General features: G+C 48.9%; 1 protein-coding gene across 1 annotated transcript; it reads right to left on the bottom strand.

Annotated features, from left to right (window-relative positions):
* Nucleotides 1-350: 350 nt before the first annotated feature.
* Nucleotides 351-23,131, bottom strand: LOC122113387 (myosin-7). The gene is made up of 38 exons (XM_042686351.1): nucleotides 22,931-23,131; nucleotides 22,441-22,584; nucleotides 22,045-22,201; nucleotides 21,932-21,959; nucleotides 21,209-21,317; nucleotides 21,032-21,124; nucleotides 20,864-20,927; nucleotides 20,376-20,474; nucleotides 20,040-20,143; nucleotides 19,072-19,210; nucleotides 18,852-18,970; nucleotides 18,562-18,711; nucleotides 18,111-18,281; nucleotides 16,861-17,170; nucleotides 16,522-16,589; nucleotides 15,495-15,582; nucleotides 13,508-13,625; nucleotides 13,238-13,361; nucleotides 12,826-12,962; nucleotides 12,325-12,580; nucleotides 11,510-11,752; nucleotides 11,187-11,363; nucleotides 10,079-10,224; nucleotides 9,645-9,735; nucleotides 8,071-8,460; nucleotides 7,753-7,879; nucleotides 7,421-7,539; nucleotides 5,858-6,054; nucleotides 5,127-5,310; nucleotides 4,775-4,940; nucleotides 4,496-4,620; nucleotides 3,627-3,935; nucleotides 3,254-3,457; nucleotides 3,007-3,132; nucleotides 2,638-2,913; nucleotides 1,199-1,294; nucleotides 949-1,083; nucleotides 351-368 (listed from the first exon to the last, which is right to left on the bottom strand). The coding sequence occupies exons 1-38, from the start codon at nucleotides 23,129-23,131 to the stop codon at nucleotides 351-353; spliced, it is 5,808 nt and encodes a 1,935-aa protein (XP_042542285.1).
* Nucleotides 23,132-25,535: the final 2,404 nt, after the last annotated feature.

Below are 25,535 nucleotides of genomic sequence, written 5' to 3'. Positions count from 1 at the left end.
TAATGAGACAGGGAGAGGGCTGGGACAAGAAGTGTCACTTCTTGCAGCATTGGCTAGAAGGGACCCACGGCCAGTGCTGGTCGCAGGAGGACTCAGATCTATTACAGGGTTCCTGGGGAGGCCTCTTAGTCTGGCCTTTGAAATGGCTCCTCTTCTTCTACAGCCCCATTTTCCAACCCAAGGACCCACTCCTAGGACTGGCAGGCAGTGAATAAAAGTCCAGAGGCAGGATCTTGCTTCAAGGAAAATTACTTTATTCTGCTTCCTCCAGGGAACTGTTGTTATAAAGGTGTCAGGTTGGAGGTCTTCATTGGCAACTTTAGGGAGGGGTAGATCAACATGTGGCAAAGCTACTCCTCATTCAAGCCCTTTAAAAGGAAAACAAAGCCCAAATTAGCTCTGGAGAGAAATATGTTATAGGGGCAGGGCCCAGAAAACAGGAGATGGGGCACCCCATGGGGAAAACACATCCCATGTGGTCTGATGGAAGGATCCCATGGGGGGAGGGGTAGATATTGAGGGACCAATGTAGAGGGGAAAAGTCCTGGAAGCTAAGACTGTGAAGTGGATCCAAAGGGAAGCTGCCTGGGTGAGTGAAGGCAGGTAATATCCATTTGATGTCTGAGTTGCAAGAGTAGAAGCCAAAATTAAGTGAGTGGGGAAGTAGAAACTGGTCCTGGGGAGCAATTTGGGATACAATGGGTCTTTTAAAAATCAGGATCTTATCAGATTTTTTGTCTTCGATGGGATTCACAATCAGTGAAAGCCAGGAAGAATCTTAGAAATCAATTAGAACTCAATTACCTTGGCTTCTGGGGCTTAGTGGTTCAAATGGGGAATAAATGAAAGGGAGGCATCCCTGGTGTGAGGGTGCCCTGTCTGAGGCTGATGTGGTGTGTGTGTCTGCCATGGGAGGTGACAAGTGAAGCTTGGTGAGGAAGAGCTTACCTTGGTGCCAATGTCACGGCTCTTGGCTCGAAGCTTGTTGACCTGGGACTCAGCGATGTCTGCCCGCTCCTCGGCTTCATCCAGCTCATGCTGAACCTTCCGGAACTTGGACAGGTTGGTGTTGGCCTGCTCCTCCTATGGGAAGAGGGACCATGAAACGAATGAGAGTCTGAGCGCTCAGCCTTTTCAGCCTGGGAACTCACCTCCCTACGTCCCTCCTACAAGCCTTGACCTCTGCAAGGTCACTCACCGCCTCCTCTGCCTGGCGTTTATAGGCCTTGACCTTCAACTGTAGCTTGTCCACTAGATCCTGAAGCCTCAGTAGGTTCTTCCTGTCTTCTTCCGTCTGGAGGTCAGAGGGAGGACAGAAGTAAGTCAAAGGAGCAGCAATTTACCCCAGCTTCTCATCATCATCACCATCATCATCATCATCATATTTTTTTTTCTGTGTAGGTCCCGGGGCTTGAACTCAGGGCATGGGTAATGTCCCAGAGCTGTTTTGGTCAGGCATAGCACTCTACCACTTGAGTCTCAGCTCTACTTGCAGCTTTTTGGTGGTCAATTGAAGATTAGAATCTTCTCAGACTTTCCTGTCCAGGTTGGCTTTGAACTGTGACCCTCAGATCTCAGCTTCCGGAGTAGTTAGGATTACAGGTGTGAGCCAATTGCACCTTTGTTCCTCTCTTCTTCTTTACTCTGAGTGCAACACCCGGAACTAAATCTACTGTCTGATTCTCTCTAAACTCTAATTTCTTATTTCTTCTTATTTTAAAAAGGTGTCAATATGGGGCTGGGAAGGTGGCTCAGTGGTAGAGCACTTGCCTAGCATGCCTGAGGCACTGGGTTCGATTCCCCAGCACCACATAAGCAAAAAGAAAAAAAGCCGGAAGTGGCACTGTGGCTCAAGTGGTAGAGCGCTAGCCTTGAGCTGAAGAGCTGAGGGACAGCGCCCAGGCCCAGAGTTCAGGCCCCATGACAGGACCCAAAAAAAAAAAAAAAAAGGTGTGAATATGTTATATAATGTGTAACAGGAGTGAAACTAAGTTGCTGAAGGGATTCATGATGGATGATGGTATGCAATGAATTGCCTATATATCCTGGTCAGGAACCAGGCTCTTGAGAATCCTGGGACCCCATGGAGGACAAATGTCCTGGCTCTGAAGCCCAAGATCACTTTGGAAGTGTGGTGGAGATGACATTGACTTGATCTAGGTCACAGACAAAGTATACTTATAGGGAGGTGACATGCTGGATTGGAACGCAAACAAATCCTAATTGAGAATCTGACTCTAGAACACACCATGAAAAGCTCAAGTCTGTCCTGCTCTGGGCAACTGAGAAGTTGTGAGATTTGTTTGAATGACATTAGTGTATCTTTGGTTATCTTTTGGGATAAGGCTGGCTAAACATCTGCTTCCTGGGGAACCATGGATGAGCTCTGTTCAGAGATGGGGAGCACGGTAAGGAGAAATACCTAGGCTTAGAAGGCTTAGAGGCTGACCTCTGAGTCAGGGGACATGAGGTTGGGCCAGGACAAGACAGAGTGGGACAGAGAGCCAACAGCTAAACTCCAGCCCTCGCACAGGAAGAAGTAAAAGTAAACACTGCACGCACACTCTGCCCTTGAGGTGCTCATCACTGTGACCTTGGAGCATGGTGCAAGGGCTAGAATCTGAGCCTGGCCCACACCTGGTAGGTGAGTTCCTTGATGCGCCGCTCACTCTTCCTCATGCCCTTGATGGACTCTGCATTGCGCTTCTGCTCCGACTCCAGCTCATTCTCCAGCTCCCTCACTCGGGCCTCCAGCTTCTGTAGCTGCTTCTTGCCGCCCTTCAGGGCGATCTGCTCTGCCTCATCCAGCCGGTGCTGCAAGTCTTTAATGGTCTGCTCCATGTTCTTCTTCATGCGCTCCAGGTGGGCGCTTGTGTCCTGCTCCTTCTTCAGCTCCTCTGCCATCATGGCCGCCTGTGCAGAGGAGAGAGGGGGCTCGTGGGTTGGTCAAGTCCTCAGGCCCTGGCTGCCCAGCTCCAGAGAGGGCAAGTGCAGGAGGGGACTCACGTCTGTGATGGCCTTCTTGGCCTTCTCCTCAGCGTTCCTGCACTCCTGCACTGCCTCCTCCACTTCAGTCTGGAGCTGGGACAGATCTGCATCCATCTTCTTCTTCTGATTGATGAGGCTGGTGTTCTGGGGGTCGAGAATGGTCAGAGCCAGAAAGGCACCGAGCAACCCTGACCAGCTCCCACTGTTACCTGCTGAGTCCCTCCAAGCCATGCTGCCTCCAGGAATGCACAGGGGAACTGCTCACCTGGGCATGCAGCAGCTGCACCCTCTCGCTGGTCTCAATCAGCTCCTGCTCTGCCAGCTTCCGAGACCTCTCAGTCTGTTCCACCACAGCCCGAAGCTCCTCCAGCTCTGCCTGTAGCAGGTTGTTGCGCCGTTCCACAATGGCAATGTTCTCTTTCAGGTCGTCATTGGCACGGACTGCGTCATCTAGCTGGATCTGGGTGTCCTAAAGACCAGGAGAATGCGTTTGTGCTGGGCTTGGTGCCTTCACAAGGCTGCTATGTGGACTGGATGTGGGTGGAAAGCTCAATATGCAGGGTATGGGGGATCCCTAGGTCACATGGAAGCCACTCTTCTCTTTGGACAAGGTGATCTGCTTCTAAGAGTCTGTGTACCTTCAACAAACTCTGGAGGCTCTTCACTTGCTTCTGGGCCTCAGCAGCCATACGATTGGCATGACTGAGTTGGATCTCCATCTCATTGAGGTCACCCTCCATCTTCTTCTTCACCCGCAGGGCCTCATTGCGGCTGCGAGTCTCTGCATCCAGGGAGGTCTGCAGAGAGTCCACCACGCGAAGGTGGTTGCGCTTGGCCTGCTCCATCTCCTCATCCTTCTCTGCCAGCTTCCGCTCAATCTCTGCTTTGATCTGGTTGAACTCCAGCTGGGCACGGAGGATCTTGCCTTCCTCATGCTCCAGGGAGGCCTGGGAAGGGTTGGGAAAAGGGATTGAAGCAGAGAGTGCCCAAGGAAGGATCAGGGATCTGTCCACAAATCATGGCTACACAGAGTTCAAGAATGGTATAAAGTGGCTCAGTGAGAGAAACAGCAAGAGAAAGAACAAAGAGAAAGTACAAGGAACACAAAAAAGCAAGTCTAAGAAATGGTGGTCTAGGCCTTCACAGGAGAGAGTCAGCCATGAAGACAAAGGAGAAAATGAAGATAGAGGTGTTGCTATGGAAACAGAGGCAATCAGGCACAGAGTACGTACACACACACACACACACACACACACACACACACAGAGGCTGGCAGAGGCAGAAAGGGGAGGCAAGCAGATATGGTAGCTTGTCAAAGATGCAATAGGTAAAATGTTTGCATGGGGGAGTTGCATCATGGATTCATTTCACAAATATTTTATTCAGTGACTGATACTGTGTGAAATACCCTTGTAGGCTCTGGGGATGAGCCAGAAAGCAAAACAGACAACAGGAACCAGAACTTAGAGCTTAGGCTTCCAGGTCCCACCCCACCCTGCACTGGCACCTCAGCCTCCTCCAGGGCTGACTGCAGCTCCATCTTCTCCGCCTCCAGCTGCTTGCGGATCTTCTCCAGCTCATGGATGCTCTTTCCACTGGATCCCAGCTGCTCAGTCAGATCGGAGATCTCCTCTGTATGTGGGACACACTAATTCAGTTGGAGGCTGATCCAAAAGGTATGAATGGGGGGCTCATATTTCTTTGCCCAGACCCTCTTTCCATCTGTAGGCAGTCCTTCATGGAAAAATGGCTCTTGCATCTCCTCCCTGCCACTAGGTCCACCTACCCTGAAGGTTCTTATTCTCCCTCTTGAAGGTCTCCAGGTGCTCCAGAGACTCCTCATAGGCATTCTTGAGCTTGAAGAGCTCTGTGCTCAGGGAGCGCGCCTCCTTCTGTGATGACTCCAGCTCTGACTGGGATTCTTCATATTTCTGCTTCCACTCAGCCAGGATCTGGGGGAGGTGTGTCACAGCTCACTGAAGTACCTGTGTCCATCCCCCGTCCAGAGGTTGCCCTAGGCCCCTGGCCTGGGCTCAGCCCTCCTCCCCTGTCTACAAGGACAGCAGCTCTGGCCTGGCACTGCTCCTCTGGCTCCCCAGGGACTTCACACTGGCTTGAGCTCCCACCCTTGGGCCCACCTTGTCAAAATTCCTTTGCTTCTTGTCCAGGGCTGCAGCAGCAGCGTTGGAGCGCTCCACATCCACCATCAAGTCTTCGATCTCATTCTGCAGCCGGTGCTTGGTCTTCTCCAGCGAGGAGCACTTGGCATTGACAGCCTCTACAGCTTCCTCAGCATCCTGCAGCCTCTGGGCCAGCTTCTTCCTGCCAGGAGAGTGTGGGACAGGGTAGGAGAAGGTGGGGGTGGATGAAGGATGTGGATTTGGACAGGAGAAAGACATGTGAGCCTTTTCTGAAGACAGTCCTTGAAACCTCAAGATCACTGAGAAGCCAGAGGACAGGCTCTAAGGGCTAAGAGCTGGGCAGGCAGAGGAGAAGGTCTTGGTGGTAGGGAATGAAGGCCCATGGCACCTTGGAGGGCCATGCAGTGGCATCTCTCTGTTTTTGGGCCAGCCTAGCAGTTGCAAAGTGGAAAGCACGGGTCTCTGAAATACCCAGCTCCCCTGCCACATGCCCTGCCCCAGGTGGGAGCACTCTGCCCTCAGACAAACCTTTTGTTCGTCTTATATTCGGATGAGAAACATAATGCGAGCAAAAAGCTTCCCTGAGAGTAGCAGGAGGGAGGGCTGGGGCAGGGTCTCCTGTACTGTTAAATGCTAGCTAAGTTTCTGTGAGAACTACTGAGGAGAGGCCTGGGCTGGGTGCTGCTTGCCAAAGAGCTTCAGTCAGAGTCAAGATGCCTGGGACTCACTTGGCCTCTTCCAGTTCCTCAGTCCGCTGGATGGCATCTGTCTCATACTTGGTCCTCCACTGGGCCACCTCTGAGTTGGCCTTAGAAAGTACACGCTGAAGCTCAGCTTTGGCCTCTGTTTCTTCCTCATACTGCTCCCGCAACAGGTCACAGTCATGCCGGGCCGACTGCAGTGCATGGGCCAGGGCGTTCTTGGCCTGGAGGGAGTCAGGCACCAAGGAGATGGATTAACTTTTTCACCCTAGTCCTTGCCCATCTTTTCACTCCAATCTCAACATGCTCCCTTGGTCACATCTATATCTAGGTCCCTAGTGGACCTGGAAGGGTTTACTGAGTGTGAGTGACATTGCTAATGCAGTGCTGCACTATTTATAAAGTCTTCATGCCTCTGATCTATACATCTCACTGCAGCAGGCATTAAGATCACTGCTATTTACAAGAGGGAAACCAAGACTCAGAGAGGTCATAAGGTTCCCCCCAAAGCACCAAGCATGCCAGCTAGGGGTCAGTGGCTCACACCTGTAATCCTAGCTACTCAGGAAGCTGAGATCTGAGGATTGCAATTCAAAGCCAAACTGGGCAGGAAAGTCCATGAGCAAAGAGCCAGAAGTGGAGCTATGGCATATGCTCATGCACACAGTCACACACACACACACACACACACACACACACACACACACACACGTGTGTGTGCGTGTGTGTGCGAGTCACCAAGCTATAAAATGCAGGCTAGTCTTGATTCCTAGTGTTTATTTATTTTATTTTTTATTTTTATTTTTCAGTTGTAGGGCCTGAACTCTGGGCCTAGGCACTGTCCCTCAGCTCTTCAGCTCAAGGTTAGAGTTCTACCACTTGAGCCACAGCATCACTTCCAGCTTTTCTGTTTATGTGGTGCTGGGGAATCGAACCCAGGACCTCATGCATGCAAGGCAATCACTCTATCACTCTACCACTGAGCCACCTTCCCAGCCCTATTTAAGCTTTTTATTTATTTATTTTGAGGATAAAACCTTGCCTTACTCATGCTAACCTCAATTTTTAATTTTATTTATGTTTTAAGAGGTATTAAGGTTTAGACTGAGTTTATTAAGGTTTAGGGCCTGAGTCTAGGCAGGTGCTCTACTGCTAAGCCATGGCTCTAACCAATGATTTGGTATGAAAGAAAACAAAACAAACAAACCCTCCCAAACTCATATTACACCTTTTTTATGAGTTCAGCAAAGTGCTAAGAATAGACTCCAGTTTAATTTCATTCTGTTTTTATAGATTTTGCTGCTAATCTCAGGACCTACTTGTGCAGTCTCTGTATCTCATACATGTGCCCAACCAAGGCCATTATCTTCCTTCCCAGACAATTTTCTGTCTGCTTCCTCCCTCTCTACCTCTCTCAGGGGTCAAAGCAGAAAAGTAGACAGCCTCCACCTAGATAATAGACTTAGGAGGGAATTCTTAGAGTATAATGGCTAAAGAGCAAGCCTCATTCTTGGGAAAGGAAGGAATACAGATTCAAGATCAATCTATGTAAACCTTGCTTGTGTCAAGTGGTTCAAATCCAGGCCTCACCTTGACCTCTTCCTCCAGTTGCCTCTTGAGGTCCTCGAGCTGTTGAGTGTAGGTGAGCTTGCCTCGAGTCAGCTGGGAAATCAGTGCTTCCTTCTCATCCAGCTGTCGAGATAGTTCCCCTGGAGAGGCACCAAGTCAAGTTCAACTCTTGAAGGTCAGCCACTTTAGTCTACCCTTTCCTATTCCCCAAGGTCTTATTCACTGCTGCATGTGTGTGTGTGTGTGTGTGTGTGTGTGCGCGCGCGCACGTGCACGTGCATGTAAGATGTGTGCACTCAAGGCTGGTATGATGCAGGAGACTACAGTGGAGCCCGTGGAGGTCCAGAGCTCACCATTCTCTGTTTGCAGCTTGGCTCGCTGGCTGGTGAGATCATTGACAGAGCGCTGGGTCTCCTCAGCCTTGCTCCTATGCTCATTCATCTGGTCTTCTAGGGTCCGGCACATCTTCTCCAGGTTAGCCTGAGAAAGGAAGTAAGTATATGGTCCATGCCAGGAGTGTGGCCAAAAAGGATGAAATTAAAGGGAAAGGTGGGGGGAAGGCATGGAAGGAAGGAGAGGATTGGAGGTCCATGTAGACAAAGGGAAATGGGAAAAGCCAACCACGGAGGAATAAAAAAGAGGGGAGAATGCAGAGGCTGAGCAGGGCTCACCTTGGCCTTGATGATCTGCTCCATATTGGAGGTGACATCATCCAGCTCCAGCTTGAACTCGCTCTTCTCCTTCTCCAGCTTCTGCTTCACCCGCTGCAAGTTGTCGATCTGCTCGCTCAGCTCGGCCACGCTGTCTGCGTGCTTCTTGCGCAGGGCCGCCGCCGTGGCCTCGTGCTGCAGCGTGGCCTCCTCCAGGTCGCGCCGCATCTTCTGGAACTCAGCCTCACGCTTCTTGTTCATCTCGATCTGCACGGATGTGGCCCCGCCGGCCTCCTCCAGCCTCTCGCTGATCTCCTCCAGCTCTCGAGACAGGTCTGAGCGCAGCTTCTCCACTTTGGCTCTAGCAGTGCGCTCAGCCTCCAGCTCCTCTTCCAGCTCCTCGATGCGTGCCTGTGCAGGGACACAAAGGGCTCAGACCCATCATGGGTATCCCTCCATGGGAACTCCACCCCTGGGCTGTAGAAGACTGTTAGAATAAGTGAGTTTAGTTCTACCAGAGGAGAGAAGGATTGAAGAGTCTCTGGGGAAAGTGGTTTTACACAGTTGAGTTAGTCTTCCTTTAGCTAGTGAATTGAACATTGTATTTATTTGTTTGTTAGTTGTGGGGCCTGAACTCTGGGCCTTGGTGCTGTCCATAAGCTCAAGGTGGTGCTCAAGGCTAGCAGTCTACGACTTTGAGCTGCAGCTCCACCTGTGGTTTTCCAGTGATTAATTGGAGATAAAAATCTCATGGAGCTGGGCGCTGGTGGCTCCTACCTGTAATTCTAGCTACTTAGGAGGCTGAAATCTGAGGATTGTGGTTCAAAGCCAGTCTAGGCAGCAAAGTCCGTAAGACTCTCATCTCCAATCAACCACCAGATAATTGGAAAAGGTGCTGTGGCTCAAAGGGTAGAGTGCTAGCCTTGAACTGAATTGCTGAGGGACAGTTCCCAGGCCCAGAGTTTAAGCCCCACGACCACTACCACCACCGCCACCAACAACAACAAAGTCTCATGGACTTTCCTGCCCAAGCTGGCTTCAAACTGCGATCCTCAGATCTCAGCCTTCTGAGTAGCTAGGGTTATAGGCGTGAGCCACCAGCACCCAGTTTACATATTGTCTTTATTGGAAGGAAAGCAGTTAAAAGTGTCTTTAGGTGTTTTAAGAAGTTTAATGAGACAAAATAGCAAAAGCTAACAATCAGAAAATAATATGTTGGATCAGATTCCTAAAGAACTAATGTAATATTTACTTTGGAGGTAAGAACCAGAAATTTGGCTATCAGAGCTGAAGGGATCTGAAAATTCACCAGATAACACAGGAGATAGGGGGATCCAGAGATCTCCCTGATTACCCAACTAAAGCAGAGCTGAAACAAGAAGCCAGGATTTCTGCCTAACTTTTTCAGGGTCTCTTGGATCATGCAGCCCTACTTAGAGTGTTCCATGGGGAGACTATACTAACTTTGTGTCTCCTTCGTAGACACTTAGTAAGTTCCTGCGAGGCTGGGGGCAGTGTATACTGCAATTAAGGGGCTTTGTAGGCCTGAGAACCAGCCTGGGGTCTAGTACTAAATCTAGGCTCCTAGACCTTACCTGGAGCTCTTTGAGCTTCTTTTGCAGCTGGATGCCCAGGGCCTGTTCATCTTCAATTCTGGCATTAAGTGCATTGAGCTCGAAGTCTTTCCTGTATAGAAAGAGGGAAAGGGAGACAAGAGAGGGTAATTGGGCTCCCAGAGGGTCCACCAGTGTTGTTACTTTAATCCTTATCAAGGTCCTAACAGGAAGACATCTAACTTTGGAGATTCAAGTTATACTTTTTGCCAGGGAGGACCATCCAGCTGGGATATGAGTGTTGAGGGAGGATAGCCCTTTTCCTTTGTAGAAATTTGCCTTCAGTTTGAGCATCTACTTGTAGAGATTACATGAAGTTACTGTCTCTCAAGAGGGTTCCAAATCAACTTGTACTGTTATCACAGAGCAAGTTGCTGGTCTAGGGAGGAGAGGTGATAGAGAGGGGAGTACAGTACTTTTTCAGCCGCTCATCCAATTGCTGCTTGTCATTCTCCAGGTCCATGATGCTCTCCTGGGTCAGCTTCAGGTCACCCTCTAGCTTCCTCTTTGCCCTCTCCAGGTCCATGCGTACTTTCTTCTCCTGTTCCAGGGATCCTTCCAGCTGGTGGACAGAAGGACCAGCCATGCCCATGAGGTCAAGCATCCTAACTTTTGATTTTGTAGCCTAGTTACTGCACATTAAGGGGATTCAAGGAGATTGTTTAAGCCTTAGGATGCCTTCTCCAGAAGGGGACAATGAGAATCCTAATCATGTACAGACTAATCAGTGAATATCTGGTGAATGATTGAATAAATATGGGACAAAATCCCAAAGTTTTGTACATTCATTCAGCATTTTATAAGCACCTACTGTTACCAGGCTCTGTGCTAGGCAGTACAGACACAAAATGGAATAAACTCAAGTTCCCAGCTAAAGGAAGCTCCTGATCTGTGACTAAGACAGATACTGCAGCAATCACAATATATTGAGCTGGGAACCAGTGGCTCATCCTAGCTACTCAGGAGACTAAGATCTGAGGGTTGAGGTTTGTAGCCTTCCCAAGCAAACAAATCCATATGACTCTTGTCTATAAGTAACCAGCAAAAAGCTAAGAGTAGAAATGTGGAAGCTAAGAGACAGTGCTCAGGCCTTCAGTTCAAGCCCTACTACTGGCATACACAATACAGCAATAAATTCAATGAATATACACATATCTGAGGGAATAATGGCTACTCAGGACAAGATCATGCCTAAAAAAGTGCAAAGATCTTCCTCAAACAGCTCTCACTAAATCCCCAAAGACGTGTCAAGTTCTTAAGAGGCAGCCTCTAAATCAAAGACAGAGAAATGTAGCCTTATGCTAAATTAAATAAGAAAGTCCCCATCTCTATTATTGACCCTATTAGTGAAATTAGGTTCAGAATTCAGAATCGATCACCGTGCCACTTTTCTATTCCCCAGATTCCTTTTGAGAAGGAATCTAGAGAATGAATATCCTCCAACATACATACATACACACACACACCCTTCTGAACATAGAGAAATATGGTATACCTAGGTCCCATCATTCTCAGTCTACTTACATCATCCACTTGCTGCTCTAGCTTGACTTTGGCTTTGGTCAAAGTGTTGACCTTGTCCTCCTCAGCCTGAAGGTCATCCAGAGCCTGCTGGTGAGCCTCTTGCAGAGCTTTCTTCTCCTTGGTCAGTTTGACAATAATCTCATCCAGCCCAGCCATCTCTTCTGTAAGGTTCTTAACCTATGGAACAAAAGCCCACCCCATTTAGGGTCAACATTCACCAGCATGGAGACACTGATGAGGTCCTCCATGTCAAGGACCATCACCACACTCTGGTATGGAATCCTTAGGACACACGAGCTAGAGCCAGAGGCAGCTGGCCTCACCTTGTTCTCTGTTGCATGCTTCTCCTTCTCCACCTTGGCCAGTGTCAGCTCCAGGTCATCAATGTCCCTTTTGAGCTCAGAGCACTCATCTTCCAGTTTGCGCTTCTTGGCAGTGAGCTCCGCATTCATCTCCTCCTCATCCTCCATCCTCTCAGTCATCTCCTTGACCTTGGCCTCTAGCTGGATCTTGTTCTTGATCAGCTGGTCGCAGCGCTCTTCTGCATCAGCCAGGTTGTCTTGTTCCTATGGATGAGGTAGAGGGTAGGTAAACCAGAGGGCAAGGTCACTGTCCTGGCAGGTGCAAGAAGCGAGACGAACATCCCTCAGATAAAAGAGAAACTCCAGCATATTCTCAGTGGAGTCGAGCATGGAAGAGGAAAAGTTTTAGGACAGTGTGACTTGGGAGCACTGGGGAAAGGAGGAGAAAGAAAGGAAAGAGAAGTTTTTATTTCATCCTTTTTCTTTAGTCTCCTCCATTGAACTTGCTGATGCCAAGCACTTTAGGTATGTACAATCCAATGAGACAAGCTGCTTTATTTCTCATCTAGGGATGATGAAATTAAAGCTGAAAGATGATTTGTGGTTTGTGCAAGGTCATACCATTGCTAAGCTGTGGACTCAGGCTGGGCTCAGGTAGAAGATCATGAATTTAAAAGTTCTTTTTGCATTTTCTCTTTCTGAGACCACTTTGGAGGTTGTTGGGACCATGATCCCAGAATCCTCTGCTTTTGAGGGGACAAGATGGCAAGGCCCAGATCTGGGAGGTGTATACAGAGCAAGGTTAGAAGAGACAACAATGGCTCCAGGAGTCTCACCGCCTGCACTTGGAGCTGCAGGTCATTTTTCTCCTGCAGCAGGGACACCATCTTCTCCTCCAGCTCCTTGCGGCGAGCCTCGGACTTTTCTAGTGCATCTTTGATGCGCCCAAACTCCTCCTTCATGGTGGCCATCTCCTTTTCTGTCTCTGCACTCTTCAACAGCGGCTTAATCTTGAAGTAGAGCTTCATCCATGGCCAATTCTTGACCCCCATGAAGGCCCGAATGTTCCACTGGATAATCAGCAGGGAGTCTCTATAGAGAGAAAGAGAGCCTTCCTGACTCCTTCCTATCTGATGTCATGACTCCTAGGTAATACCTCCTTTCTCTCATCCATTCCAGCCTCCCTGAGACCCCTGTCACTGTGCAGACTCTCATTTGTCCATATAGCCCCCTTTAACTGGTCTCTTGCTGCTTTACTGTGAAATCTTTCTCCTGATTCTGCTCTTGAACAAGCCCAGATCTCAGAGATGCTGGAACCCTCCTTTTGAGATACCCACCTGCGTTCCAGCAATTTCTTGAACTCCATTCTGGAGAGCACACCCCGGGATTGTGCCTGGATGCGAGTGATGATTCGGCTCAGCCTCTCATCTCTCATCTCCTCCAGCAGCCCCAGCAGCCCTGCCTTGAAGAACACCTGCAGAAAAGGTGCATGTTGAGTGTGACTAGGAAAAGGCAGGAGGGAAAAGAGGCAGGGGGGTTACCTTAGGAAGGACCACAATGTAAGAAGGAATTGGAAGGAAGAGGCCAGGGGCAGCTGGAGGTAAGATAAGGGAGGGCTACTTGGAGGGGAAGGGTAGCATGTGGTTCTGGAATATCTCAAAGATGATTGATAGGATAGAGTCAAGAGGTGAGTAATGAAAAGATAAGAGTCCTCTTCCTTTCATTAATTTGTTTCCTGACTTTTCTCACCTTGGTATGGCCAAACTTGTATTGGTTGTGATCAATGTCCAGGGAGCCCAGCAGCTTCTCTGCCCCTTTCCTGCTGTCAATGAACTGCCCCTCAGGGATGGCTGCTGGGTTCAGGATGCGATACCTGGGCATAGAAGTGACTGGAGTCAGCAGGCTTCTGCATAGATCTGCTCTGTCTTTAGAAACCCTAGGGGCACCTGCAGGCTCCTGCCTCATGAAGGTAGCCTGGGCTCCCCTGCTCCCTGCTCCCTGGGGAGCGCCTGTACCTACCTCTGCCGGAAATCCCCATAGAGGATGCGGTTGGGGAAGCCCTTCCTGCAGATGCGGATGCCCTCCAGCACACCATTACAGCGCAACTGGTGCATGACCAGGGGGTTGTCCATCACCCCTGCAGCAACAAGGGAAGAAGGGAGTGAGTGGGGAGAACACTGGACCAGCAGTCAAAAGTTTTGGGTTTGATCCTGATTCTGGCACTTATTCGTTTGCATTTATTTGAACTCTGGGCCTGGGCTCTGTCCCTTGGCTCTTCAGCTCAAGGCTAGCACTCTGCCACTTGAGCCACAGTGCCACTTCCAGTTTTCTGGTGGTTATTTTGGAGATAAGAATCTCATGCACTTTCCTGCCTAGGCTGGCTTTGAACCGTGATCCTCAGATCTCAGCCTCCTGAGTAGGTAAGATTACAGGCATGAGTCACCAGTGCCTGGCTTTTATTTTAATTTTTATAGTCATGCTTTGTGTGTGTGTGTGTGTGTGTGTGTGTGTGTGTGTGTGTGTGTGTGTGTGCATGTCCTTAGATTTGACTCAGTCTGGATGCTATCCATGAGATTTTGTGTTCAAGGCTAGCACTCTATCACTTGTGCCACAACTCCATTTCCAGCTTTTTGGTGCTTATTTAGAGATAGGAATCGAATGGGTTGTTTTTTTTTCCTGCTTGGACTGGCTTTGGATGATGATTCAGATCTCAGCCTCCTGAGTAGCTGTGAGCCACTGGTGCCTAGATGTAGCTACACTTTTAAGAGTAACTAAAAGGATTTCTTATTTCTTATTTTATATGGTGGTATTTGGGATAGTTACATATAGCTATTTCTAAATGAGTAAGGTAAGGCAATTAGGGTTAAGTGAATTGCCCACTAAGCTGATCAAGATGAGAATCAGAGCCAGGTGCCCGTAGTTCATGCTTATAATCCTAGCTACTTAGGAGTCTGACATCTGAGGATTGAGTTTTGAAGCCAGTGTAGACTGGAAAGTCTGTGAAACTCTTATCTCAATTAACCACCAAAAAGCTGAAAGTGGAGATGTGGTTTAAGTAGAAGAGTTCCAGCCTTGATTGAAAAAGCTGAGGGATAGCTCCCAGACTCTGAGTTCAAGTCCCAGTACGAACATAAACACACACACTCACATGCACACAAAAGATGAGAGCCAGAGTTGAAACCAGGTCCCTGAGCCTCTATCGCCTTCTCAATCAAAAATAGATAGATAGCAGGGCGCCAGTGGCTCACATCTATAATCCTAGCTACTCAGAAGTCTGATATCTGAGGATCTTGGTTTGAAGCTAGCCAGGATAGGAAAGTGTGAGACTCTTATCTCCAATAAACTACTCAGAAAAGGCAGAAGTGGCACTGTGGCTCAAGTGGTAGAGTGCTAGCCTTGAACAGAAGCAGCTCAGGGACAGGGCCAAAATGCTGAGTTCAAGCCTTAGGATCGGTAAAATGTGTGTGTGTGTGTGTGTGTGTGTGTGTGTGTGTGTGTGTAGTTGGGTGCTAGTAGCTTACGCTTGTAATCCTACTCAGGCAGCTGAAATCTGAGGATCGTGGTTTGAGGCAAAGTCCATAGACTCTTATCTCTAATTAACAACCAAAAAGTCAGAAGTGGAGCTGTGGTCAACTGGAAGAGCACTAGCTTTGAGCAGAAAGCTTAGAGACAGTGCCCAGACCCTGAGTTCAAGCCTTAGAAGCAGCATGTGTGCATGCACACACGCGCGCGCGCGCGCACACACACACACACACACACACACACACACACACACACACACACACACACACACACCATTCCTTGTGTATCTAATTAGGGATTATAAATCACCTATGGGAGGGAGGTCCCTGAGGTATACATTCCAAATGTGAGGTAACACCGGGAGGAGGTGATTTAGGAAACTTCATGGGGATAAGAATGTGATTTGGAAACCACCTGGCATAGATTAGGGATGGGTTAAGAAGACACTGTTCCCAGGGCAGTGGGTGTCCAGTTCTGGGCTCACCTGGAGACTTTGTCTCATTAGGAATGATGCAACGCACAAAGTGAGGATGGGTGGAACGCAAGTTGGTCATTAGTTTGTTCAGATTTTCCTGTTGCAGAAAAAAGCAAGAGGGAAAAAAAATAAATAAAAGACAAAAGACATGGGTGAGGAGAGAGAGGCTGGATGGCAGGTAGGAAATGGGAAGAGATGTGGTGGGACATGAACTAGAAGCCAGGAGATAGAGGGAAGGAAAAGCAAAGAGTGAAAAGAATCAAAAATGGACTGAAACAGGTGGTTCATGCCTATAATCCTAGCTACTCAGGAGGCTAAGATCTGAGGATTATGGTTCAAAGCCATCTGAGCAGGAGTCTATGAAAGTCTTTTGTTTTTTTCCTGGTCCTGGGGCTTGAACTCTGGGCCTGAGCACTGTCCCTGAGCTTCTTTATTTGCTCAAGGCTAGCAAACCACCACTTGAGCCACAGCACCACTTCTAGCTTTTCCTGAGTATTTTATTTGAGATAAGAGTCACATGGACTTTCCTTCCCAGGCTGGCTTTGAACCGTGATCTCAGATCTCAGCCTCCTCAGTAGCTAGGATTACAGGCTTGAGCCACTGTTGCCTGACTTGAAATTCTATTTTTTTTTTGTCTGTTGTGGGGCTTGAACTCGGGGCCTGAGCACTGTCTCTGAGCTTTTTTGCTCAAAGCTAGTGTTCTACCACTTTGAGCCATAGCTTCATTTCCCATGAAACTCTTATCTCTAACCAGCAAAGAGCCAGAGATGGAGGTGTGGCTCACTTGTTAGAACATCATCTTTGAGTGAAAAAACTAAGGGACAGTACCCAGGCCATGAGTTCTAACTCCAGTACTGGCAGGCAGGCAGGCACGCGCGCACGCACACACACACAAACACTCACTCACACTGGACTGAGAACACTGGGAGTGGGAAAATACAAGAATGGATAAAACAAGGCAGGGTAAGGCCAAGGCTGAGTTGGAATTGGGTGACTGGAATGAATCAGGAGCCATGCTGGTTTGAGCCATACTTACTCTGTGCAGAGCTGACACAGTCTGAAAAGATGAGCCTTTCTTGGCCTTGCCTTTGCCCTTGTCAACAGCTGTGGAGAGAAAGTCAGTAGAAGGAGCCTCAGTGGGCATGTGGGAGGACAAGGATGAGGAAGGGAGGACCATGGCCTTTCATCATAGCCCACTGGCTTTTAGCTTCTAGGTACAGGCCCTCAGTGTCACAGCCCCAGTGTCTTCATCCAGTTCTACCCCCACTGAGCCGTCTATCCTTGGATATGGTCTGACAGGGAAGTGGTGGGCAGAGGACTTGACCTGCCTCAGAACTATGACAGGAAACCTACAGGGGATTAAGTCTCTACTTACGTGCATCAGCCCCAGCATAGTTAGCAAATAGATTGCTGAGCAGCTTGAGGGAGGACTTCTGGTACAAGCCCACTACTGTCTCGTTGAGTGGGTCCTTGTTTTTCTGCAGCCAGCCCAGGATGTTGTAGTCTACAGTGCCAGCGTAGTGCACCAAGGAGAAATGGGCTTCTTGTTTCCCTTTCACATTGCGGGGCTTCTGGAAGTTGTTGGACTTGCCCAGGTGATTGTCATACAGCTTGGCCTTGAAGGTCATGTCAGTGGCCTTGGGGAACATGCACTCCTCCTCCAGGATGGACATGATGCCCATGGGCTGAGAGTGGAGGGGAGAGAGCATCACTAACTGCTTCACACAGGTAGAGATGGATTCTGCTCTACAGTCAATCCCCAATCCTTGGGGATTAAGGTCTTAGGTACTCAGCTCTTGAGGATAATTTTCTACTGATATGTATCCTCAGGCCTTTTACAGGTAGAGATGTGTGTGTGAGAGAGAGAGAGACGGGGAGGGGGGAGGAGAGAGAAAGAGGTAGGAGACAGAGAGAGAGAGAGAGAGAGAGTGTATACTAGCTGGAACTCAGGGCCTTGAACTCTCATTTGGCTTTTTTCACTCAAGACTGGTACTCTATCAGTTGAGCCACACCTCTCCTTTTGATTTTTGTCAAGTTAATTGGAGATAAGAGTCCCATAGACATTTCTGCCTGGGATGGCTGGGAGCCACAATTCTCCTCTGATCACAGCCTACTGAGTAGTTAGGATTACAGGCATGAGCCACAGGGCTTGACAGGTGGGGATTTTGTTTATGATAGAGGGACCTTTATGAAAGTCCAGATTTGTGGCTGCTATTGATGCTTTACACAGCTCTGCATCACTCAGATGCCTGCAATGGTGATTGAAAATAGGTATGCTTTTATGGTATCTCACACTGCCTTCACATTTCCTGATCTTTGGAAATGTGACTGTTGGTGATATATGCATTGTCCCTTGTAAATCAGGGCCAGTGAACATGCTAGTGGGAATCCTCCTATAGACACCCACCCTCTCTGAGTCCACTCTTAAAGCTCCTGGAATCTCAACTGTCAGCACTCTATCTTGGATGCTCAGGACAACACAGAACTCTGAAAACTAGGGCCTGGGATTCTTTAACCCCACTTTTGTTATTTGGATCACATTACCCAGAGGGGGGGGGGGCACTGTATCAGAGCAGTTCATATGGGAATGTAGTGGAGAGCTCAGATGACACAGCAGGGCAGCACCTTCTCAATGAGGTCGATGCAGGCCTGCAGGTCCATGCCGAAGTCAATGAATTCCCACTCGATGCCCTCCTTCTTGTACTCCTCCTGCTCCAGCACAAACATGTGGTGGTTGAAGAACTGCTGCAGCTTCTCATTGGTGAAGTTGATGCACAGCTGCTCAAAGCTGTTGAACTGTGGCAGAGACAGAGGGACAGCAGGTCAGGCAGGCAGTGTCTGGGGGGCCACGGGGACAGTCCAGGTCTGTGCCACACTTGGCCAGGTCCTTCAGGGCTGTGTCTGGTCTCCTCCCAGGCCAGGACAGGAGAGAGAGGGCTTCTCTGAGGCAGGGAGGACAAATGCCTCTGTCATGATCCCCACTGCAACCCATGCCTGGCCCATGGCTAACCCTCCACCAATGACTGAATGTGTAAGTGAGTCAGTGTTTTCCCATGGCCAGGGCTCCCCAACTCACATCAAAGATCTCGAAGCCAGCAATGTCGAGGACTCCTATGAAGTACTGTCGTGGTTGCTTGGTCTCCAGGGTGGCATTGATGCGTGTCACCATCCAGTTGAACATCTTTTCGTACACTGACTTGGCCAGTGCACCAATTGCATAGGACACCTGCAAGGTAACCATCGGTGTCAGCATTGCAGGGAAGAGATTCAAATAATAAGACCTTGGGAAGAATGAATTTAAAGGCACCAACCCTTACCGTGCTGTGATTACTCACTCCACCCATTTATCTTCTGAAGATGGCTTACCTGCTGGACATTCTGCCCCTTGGTGACATATTCATTGCCCACTTTCACTCGAGGGTGGCACAGTCCCTTGAGCAGGTCAGCTGAGTTCAGCCCCATTAGATAGGCTGATTTATCAGCCTCTGGAAGGAAACACAAGTAGTAAAGTTGGTAAAGGAATTACTGACCTGCAGATGTGGCCATCCATGACTTAAAAGATGTTTCCATCTTTCCTGCCTCTCACCTTCAGTGCCATCTGGCTCTGCCTGCTCCTCCCGCTGCTTCTGTTTGAACTTCATGTTTCCAAAGTGCATGATGGCGCCTGTCAGCTTGTAAATAGAGTTCTTTTCCTCTGGAGTAAAGCCCAGCACATCAAAGGCACTCTGTAGGCAGACCCATGTCAGAGAATTCCAAGAAAAGAAGAATGACCAGACTGGACACTAGTGGCTCATGCTTATAATCTTAGATACTCAGGAGGCTGACATCTGATGATCAAGATTCAAAGCCAGCCCAGACAGAAAAGTACATGAGACTCTTATCTCCAACTAACCACTAAAAAGCCACTTCTGGAGGTATGGCCCAAGTGGTAGAGTGCTAGCCTTTAGCGAAAAAGCCAAAGGACAGCATCCAGGCCTGAATTCAAGCCCCAGTACCATAAATCAGAAAGACCAAATCTCTTTAGTCCTTATGGGCTCTGAGACTCCTATATCCCATGGGAGGATTCCAAAAACAAAGATGGAAGATGTAAGAGCAGGATGCTGCCTGTGTCTTGCCTGCTGTAAGAGGTCATAGCTGTTTTCTGGAGCTGCTCTGGCATATGTGTTTATATTTCTAGTCCCTGTACTTGCTTTTCTTGCCTGGCCTTCCATCCCTTTCTGTATCTATCCTCTACTTTACAGCCTACGTTGGCCTCATGGTTAGACACCCCTGCATGTCTCTTCTTCCTGTCTCTATTTTAGTGATGCTTTATTTCTTGTCTTGTCCATCTCTCTGTTCATGGTTTTCAGTACTCTCTGGTTTGGCTGAATACCAAATGCAGGCTAGTCTCTCTTGCCTCATTTACATCCCAGCCTACCCTGCTCATAGTGTACATTAGCTCTCTGGTAGTGCCATAATACTTTAAAAATGAGACAATCAGTATCTTAGCTCTGCCTTTCAACTGGCCCCATGTGCCCCCACCCTCCACCTTCTGACTAGGCCTCACACACTTACATCAGTGGCCATGAGCTCTTCAGAGTCATCAATTGATGCCACAGTGGTCTCTCCTTGGGAGATAAATGCATAATCGTAGGGGTTGTTGGTAATCAACAGCATGTCTAAGGGAAAAAATATGGTTCAGATGTGACACAACCCCATCTCTCATGAGCCTACTAGCCATAGCACATTGGGTCCAATAGGACACAAACAGGGCTTGATTTGCTTCACTCCCCACAGAACTGAATCCAGCAGTGCCATAAAGCCCAAGACATGCTAACCAGAATCTAGCCACAAGCAACGGGGATCCGGTTGCCATGGAAATAGCTATCTCAGTTGGTGGCTCTGACTCACCCAGCAGCTCAGGCTTTTTGTTCGACAGGATTTGGTAGAAAATATGATAATCTCTTTCTGCTTTCAGCTGGAAAATAACTCTGGATTTTTCCAGAAGGTCTGCCGATCAAAGGAGAGGACGTACAAATTAATATTTGGGTACAAGGTAACAGAGGAAAATGAATGAGAAATGTAGCAAGCAAAATATAGAGATAGAGACTAAATACATAGACAGAGATAGATCATACACAGAGATGGAGGCAGCACCCCAAAAGGACAGAGATCATCTTAGAGAAAAACCTAAGAAATGTACAGATGTACAGGGGCAAATATGGAGAAAGATCTAAGGAAGTCTTAGAAAGACAAATGTACAGACAGAAAGTATGAGAGAGGAGAATGGAGGGGGGGAAGGAGGGGACATTTAGTGAAAGGAAAAGAGAATTATTGATATAAGCTGATAGAGAACAGGGTGAGCTCAAGCTAAGCTCTAGCAGATTCATGGAACTCACAGGTCTCTATGTCTGCAGATGCCAACTTTCCAGTCGCCCCAAAATGAATTCGAATAAATTTTCCCTGAAGAGATGGAAGAAGGCGATGATGAATTGAGAGGAAAGCTCACATGTGAGACCCACCCCGAGTCAGCCCAAGTCCCAAGCCCATGTACAAAGAACACTCACAAAGCGAGAGGAATTGTCATTCCGAACAGTCTTGGCATTGCCAAAAGCCTCCAGAGCAGGATTAGCTTGGATTATCTGGTCTTCTAGGGTGCCCTGCAGAATTCAAGAAAAATAGTAGGTGAGAGAGCTTCCTGTTCCCTTTCTGAGGAACAGGCCCTTGGAGAACAGCAGGCCTACCTTGCCTGGGGTCTGGTCCTTCTTGCTGCGGTCCCCGATGGCGGCGATAACAGCAAAGTACTGGATGACCCTCTTAGTGTTAACAGTCTTCCCAGCTCCGGATTCTCCGCTGTGGATATAGCCAGAGGCTGATTAAGCAGTGAATAACATTGCTTACGCCCAACAAGTCTCAAGTGAGAAGATAATGTCTGTCATACTCAAGAGTAGGAACCCCGAGCCAGATGTGGTCAGAAAATATGCACCCAAACACATAGCAGTCTTTGGACATACATGGGGTCAGAGAGAGCAAGCAGAAAGGCTACTCTAAGAAGGCATAGTTTGGTCAGTTGAGCTTATGTTTGGTAGTCTAGGTGAATCACTGGAGAGAGACCTGGGCTATTTTGGAAAAGAGTTGGTGGTGCTGGGAGAACAAGGAAAGTTTCTAAAGGGAAAAATGAAGATGTAACGAAGACATGTGGATAATGGGATTATGGGTGAAGAGTTGGAGAAGAGGAAGTGAAGGAGATGGGGGGGGGGGGGGGAAGAAATGGATGGAGAGTGGAGAGGAAGAGTGAGCATCTAGAAAAAGAAGGGTTAGGACAAAGATCTAAGAGTAAAGAAGAGATGGGCATGAAAGAGAAAGGGAAGAGGACCACAGGCATATGTGTAAGAGTCTGGGTACCTGCTGGTATGTATTTAGAGAGTGGGGAAGGATGATCAGGAATTCTAGAAGGAAATGCTCACGTGATAAGGATGGACTGGTTCTCCCGATCTGGAAAAGAGAAGAGACAATGGGGTGAGGACCGAGGCCCAGGTGGGTGGTGGGCTGAGGGGACACCATCAGGTGCCAGGCTCACCTGTCAGCATGTACTGATAGGCATTGTCTGAGATGGAGAAGATGTGTGGCGGGGCCTCACTTCTCTTCTTGCCCCGGTAGGCAGCCACCACCTCGGCATTGTACACTGGCAGCCACTTATAAGGGTTGACAGTGACACAGAAGAGGCCTGAATAGGTCTAGGAGATAGAGAAGGGAAAATGGATTGTCGGTAACATATGGGAAGGGATGGCAAATTCCTTCCAGGAGAAGAAGGAAAAAGCAAATGCCTGGATGTTCCTGCTTTGAGTTATGCAGCCCCCAGGGTGTTAGAACCCAGCCAAGGATGTAGTGGGTCAGGGAGTACACAGTGCCACACTGCCTAGGCACAAAAAGCAGATTTCTTGGCTTCGGGGTATGGCCCAAGGGAGCCACTCACATAGATCATCCAAGAGGCGTAGCGCTCCTTGAGGTTGTATAGCACTGCAGGTTCGTGCAGGAAGGTCAGCATGGCCATGTCTTCGATCTTGTCGAACTTGGGTGGGTTCTGCTGCATCACCTGGTCCTCCTTCACCGTCACCGTCTGCAACCCCCCCCCCCCAAGTCACCCTGTGTTTGCCTTCATCCCTCAACAGGGAAAGGAGTAGAGAGAGTTACAGGATATCAGGGTTGAGCAGAGGAGGAACTGGGATCTCACAGAGAGCAGAGACTGCTTGTGGGAAACGAACGAAAAGGACTTCTTCGAGGGCTTGATCACCCCAGCCTCACCCCCCCCACCCACCCACTGCCCCAACACTCCAAGGGAAGGAGACCAGAGATCAAATGGTCTTAGATGTATGTAGCTAAATCTTGTGTGTACCCTCTTTGGGCTTCCTGGGTGTGCAGATTTTCTGGGATGGCCCCTTCCTCATACCAGCCCTACCACCCACCTTGCCATTCTCAGTCTCAGCGGTGACTTTGCCACCCTCTCGAGACACAATTTTGGCCTTGACAAATTCTTCTTTGTCATCAGGCACAAAGACATCCTTCTTGAGGTCGAAGGGCCTGGTCTGGGCTTCCAGCCTCTCCTTCTCTGACTTGCGCAGGAAGGGGGCAGCAGCCCCAAAGGCTGCCATTTCTGCATCTGCCATGGTTGTACCTGGAGTGAGCAGGAAAAGCCAAGGTCAGCCTAGTGTTCATGGGACCCCTCTCTTTGAGCTCTCCCCTTCAGTGGGAGCCCCTAAACCTAGCCCCATGCTTAGGACTTAAGAGAAGTTACCAGCAAGTTCTTTGACCTTGTCCTTTAACCAGAGAGCAGCCTGGGGGAGGCAGGAGTGTCTTAGGCTTCTGGTAAAAGGAGGAATTTGACTGTATCGATCTCTGACCCACACTAGTCGCTATTCTCCTCATTAGGTTCCAGGAAAGGAGCTTTTGGTAGCCAAGAGATTGTCTCCAAGGCAAGAGAAAAACTAGGTTCCTCAGTCTGGCTTTGGGGGCTATCATATCCAATTTCCCCCAAATCACTACACTGTAGCTTTTCATACCTCGGTTTCTCAATGTGTCTAGAGATGAAGAAGTGGGCCCAAGCCTGCAGTGGACCTGGAGAAGGGAAGAGGCTGTGTCAGGCCAGGCTATGGCCCAATCTGACTGGTGTCACCTTTCTCCCCCCTGGTTCTGTCCTGTAGCAGCCTACCCCAGCTCACACTCAGGAACAATTTAGAAATGATGATCAGCTGCTCTATATCACCCTCTTTCTCTCTTTCCAAACACTATTTCCTTTTCATCCATGAACTAGGTGTAGCCGTTTCCTGGACTCTGATGGACTGTGAACCCCAATCTTTGCTACTCTTGCTGATTCCTGTCTATGAGACTTTTCCTTCAATGCTTTCTAGTCACAGTCATTCCACACACATTCTCTTCCTCAGTCCTCAAGACATGGACAGATGAGGAAATCAAGGTTAAGTGGCTTGTTCAAAAGCACAAAACAATATATGGTAGAGCCAAGACTTGACCTCACCTCATAACTTCAAAACCATTTATTTTCTACCCTATCTCCATTTTGTCAGATTTTATGGACATTCTCAACAAGGAGACACTGTGGGTCTCTTCACCTAGGCTACCAATACACAATGCCAGGCTCAACACATCCTCTGCCTTAACACATTCTTGCCTGCTACTCACACCTACATCTCATGCAAACATGAGCTTGCTCGCTATCCCTTGGCACATGTGCACATTTACTCATGTGAATTGTATCACAGGCTCCCATGGCTGAATAGTCTTCAGTACACAAGGACCTGGGACACCCCCACACCCACTTTCTTGGGAGCCCTCCACACACTCTAACAATCACAATTTCCATGTGCAGGGACATATTCCAACCACACAGAGCTAGTTTATAAGCCCACACACGTCCTACACAATCATTTTCTGCCATCCTTTTCCATCTCTCCTCTGCAAAGGACTTGCTTGCCTTCAGGCATGATGACAAATGCATATTTCTTGCTTATTAGTATCTTAGGTAGTAAGGCACATATCCCTCTTTACATTCAAATCATTCATGTGTTTGTACACACACACACACACACACACACACACACACACACACACACACATTCCACTAATGCATTCTGGTCTCATATGCTTTGATATGTATTTCTCCATCCCCAGAAGCACACGAGCCTCCACACTCCCATGACATAAACATACATGTTTAGATCTGCACCTGTGTGCTCACTGACGACCTGTGTTCTACATGAAGTCCTAGGGGAACCACTTCCTAAACCAGGAGCCCCTCATCCCAAAAGAAAGGCTTCTAGCTTCCGCTCCTACCTGAGAGCAGCAAAGCAAGAAACAGCAGGAGAGAGCTGAGAGTCAGACCTGGTCTCAGGGGCTGTATATATGGAGCAGCAAGGTACCCCCACCCCCAGCTGCACACAGTCCCTAGCCAGATTTAGAAAGGGCTGTTGTCACTAAAAGCATTCCCCCCCCAGCTTCCCCCCTCCCCCCACTGCCCAACAGTGCCCCCCCTCCCCGTCCAGTTAGGAAACAATTGGAAGTGGTCGTCATTGTTGTGGCATGGAGTGTGCAGGGTCTGAGTTCCAGGGGGCGGGGTGGCTCCCTGCAGCAAAAATATCTCCCAGGCCAGGCCTCACATTCCACAGGTGGCTGGACAGCAAAGTGACCACGACCACCACTGTGACCTCAAGCAGACACGGTCCTGGCTACCTGCAGTGCTCTCCTGGCTCCTGAAACTACTGCTCCTTGGACCCCTTACCCCCAGCACAGGCCTGACCCAATTTTCTGCCTGCCTAGTTCCCCTGGCCTGGGTCCCACATCCCAATGTGAACTGGGAAGAGGCTGAGCATCAGCAGCTGAGAGGGGTGGGGCAGAGCTGGAGGCCTGGCTCAGGGTAGGGGCTGGGTGGGGGCAGCTGGAAGGAGGTTTCCTTGCTAAATAGTAAGGACAATGAGCAGGGAGCTTAGACATGGTAACCTTGGCTCAGGCACTGATTTCCTTGAGCCAGCAGGCAATGTTTTGAGATCACTGAGCCTC

Source organism: Dipodomys spectabilis, unplaced genomic scaffold, assembly GCF_019054845.1.
Source record: "Dipodomys spectabilis isolate Male_0828 unplaced genomic scaffold, ASM1905484v1 ptg000097l, whole genome shotgun sequence".
Classification (NCBI taxonomy): Eukaryota; Metazoa; Chordata; class Mammalia; order Rodentia; family Heteromyidae; genus Dipodomys; species Dipodomys spectabilis.
Note: the sequence above shows the minus strand (reverse complement) of the source record. Positions and strands in the feature narration are given on the sequence as shown.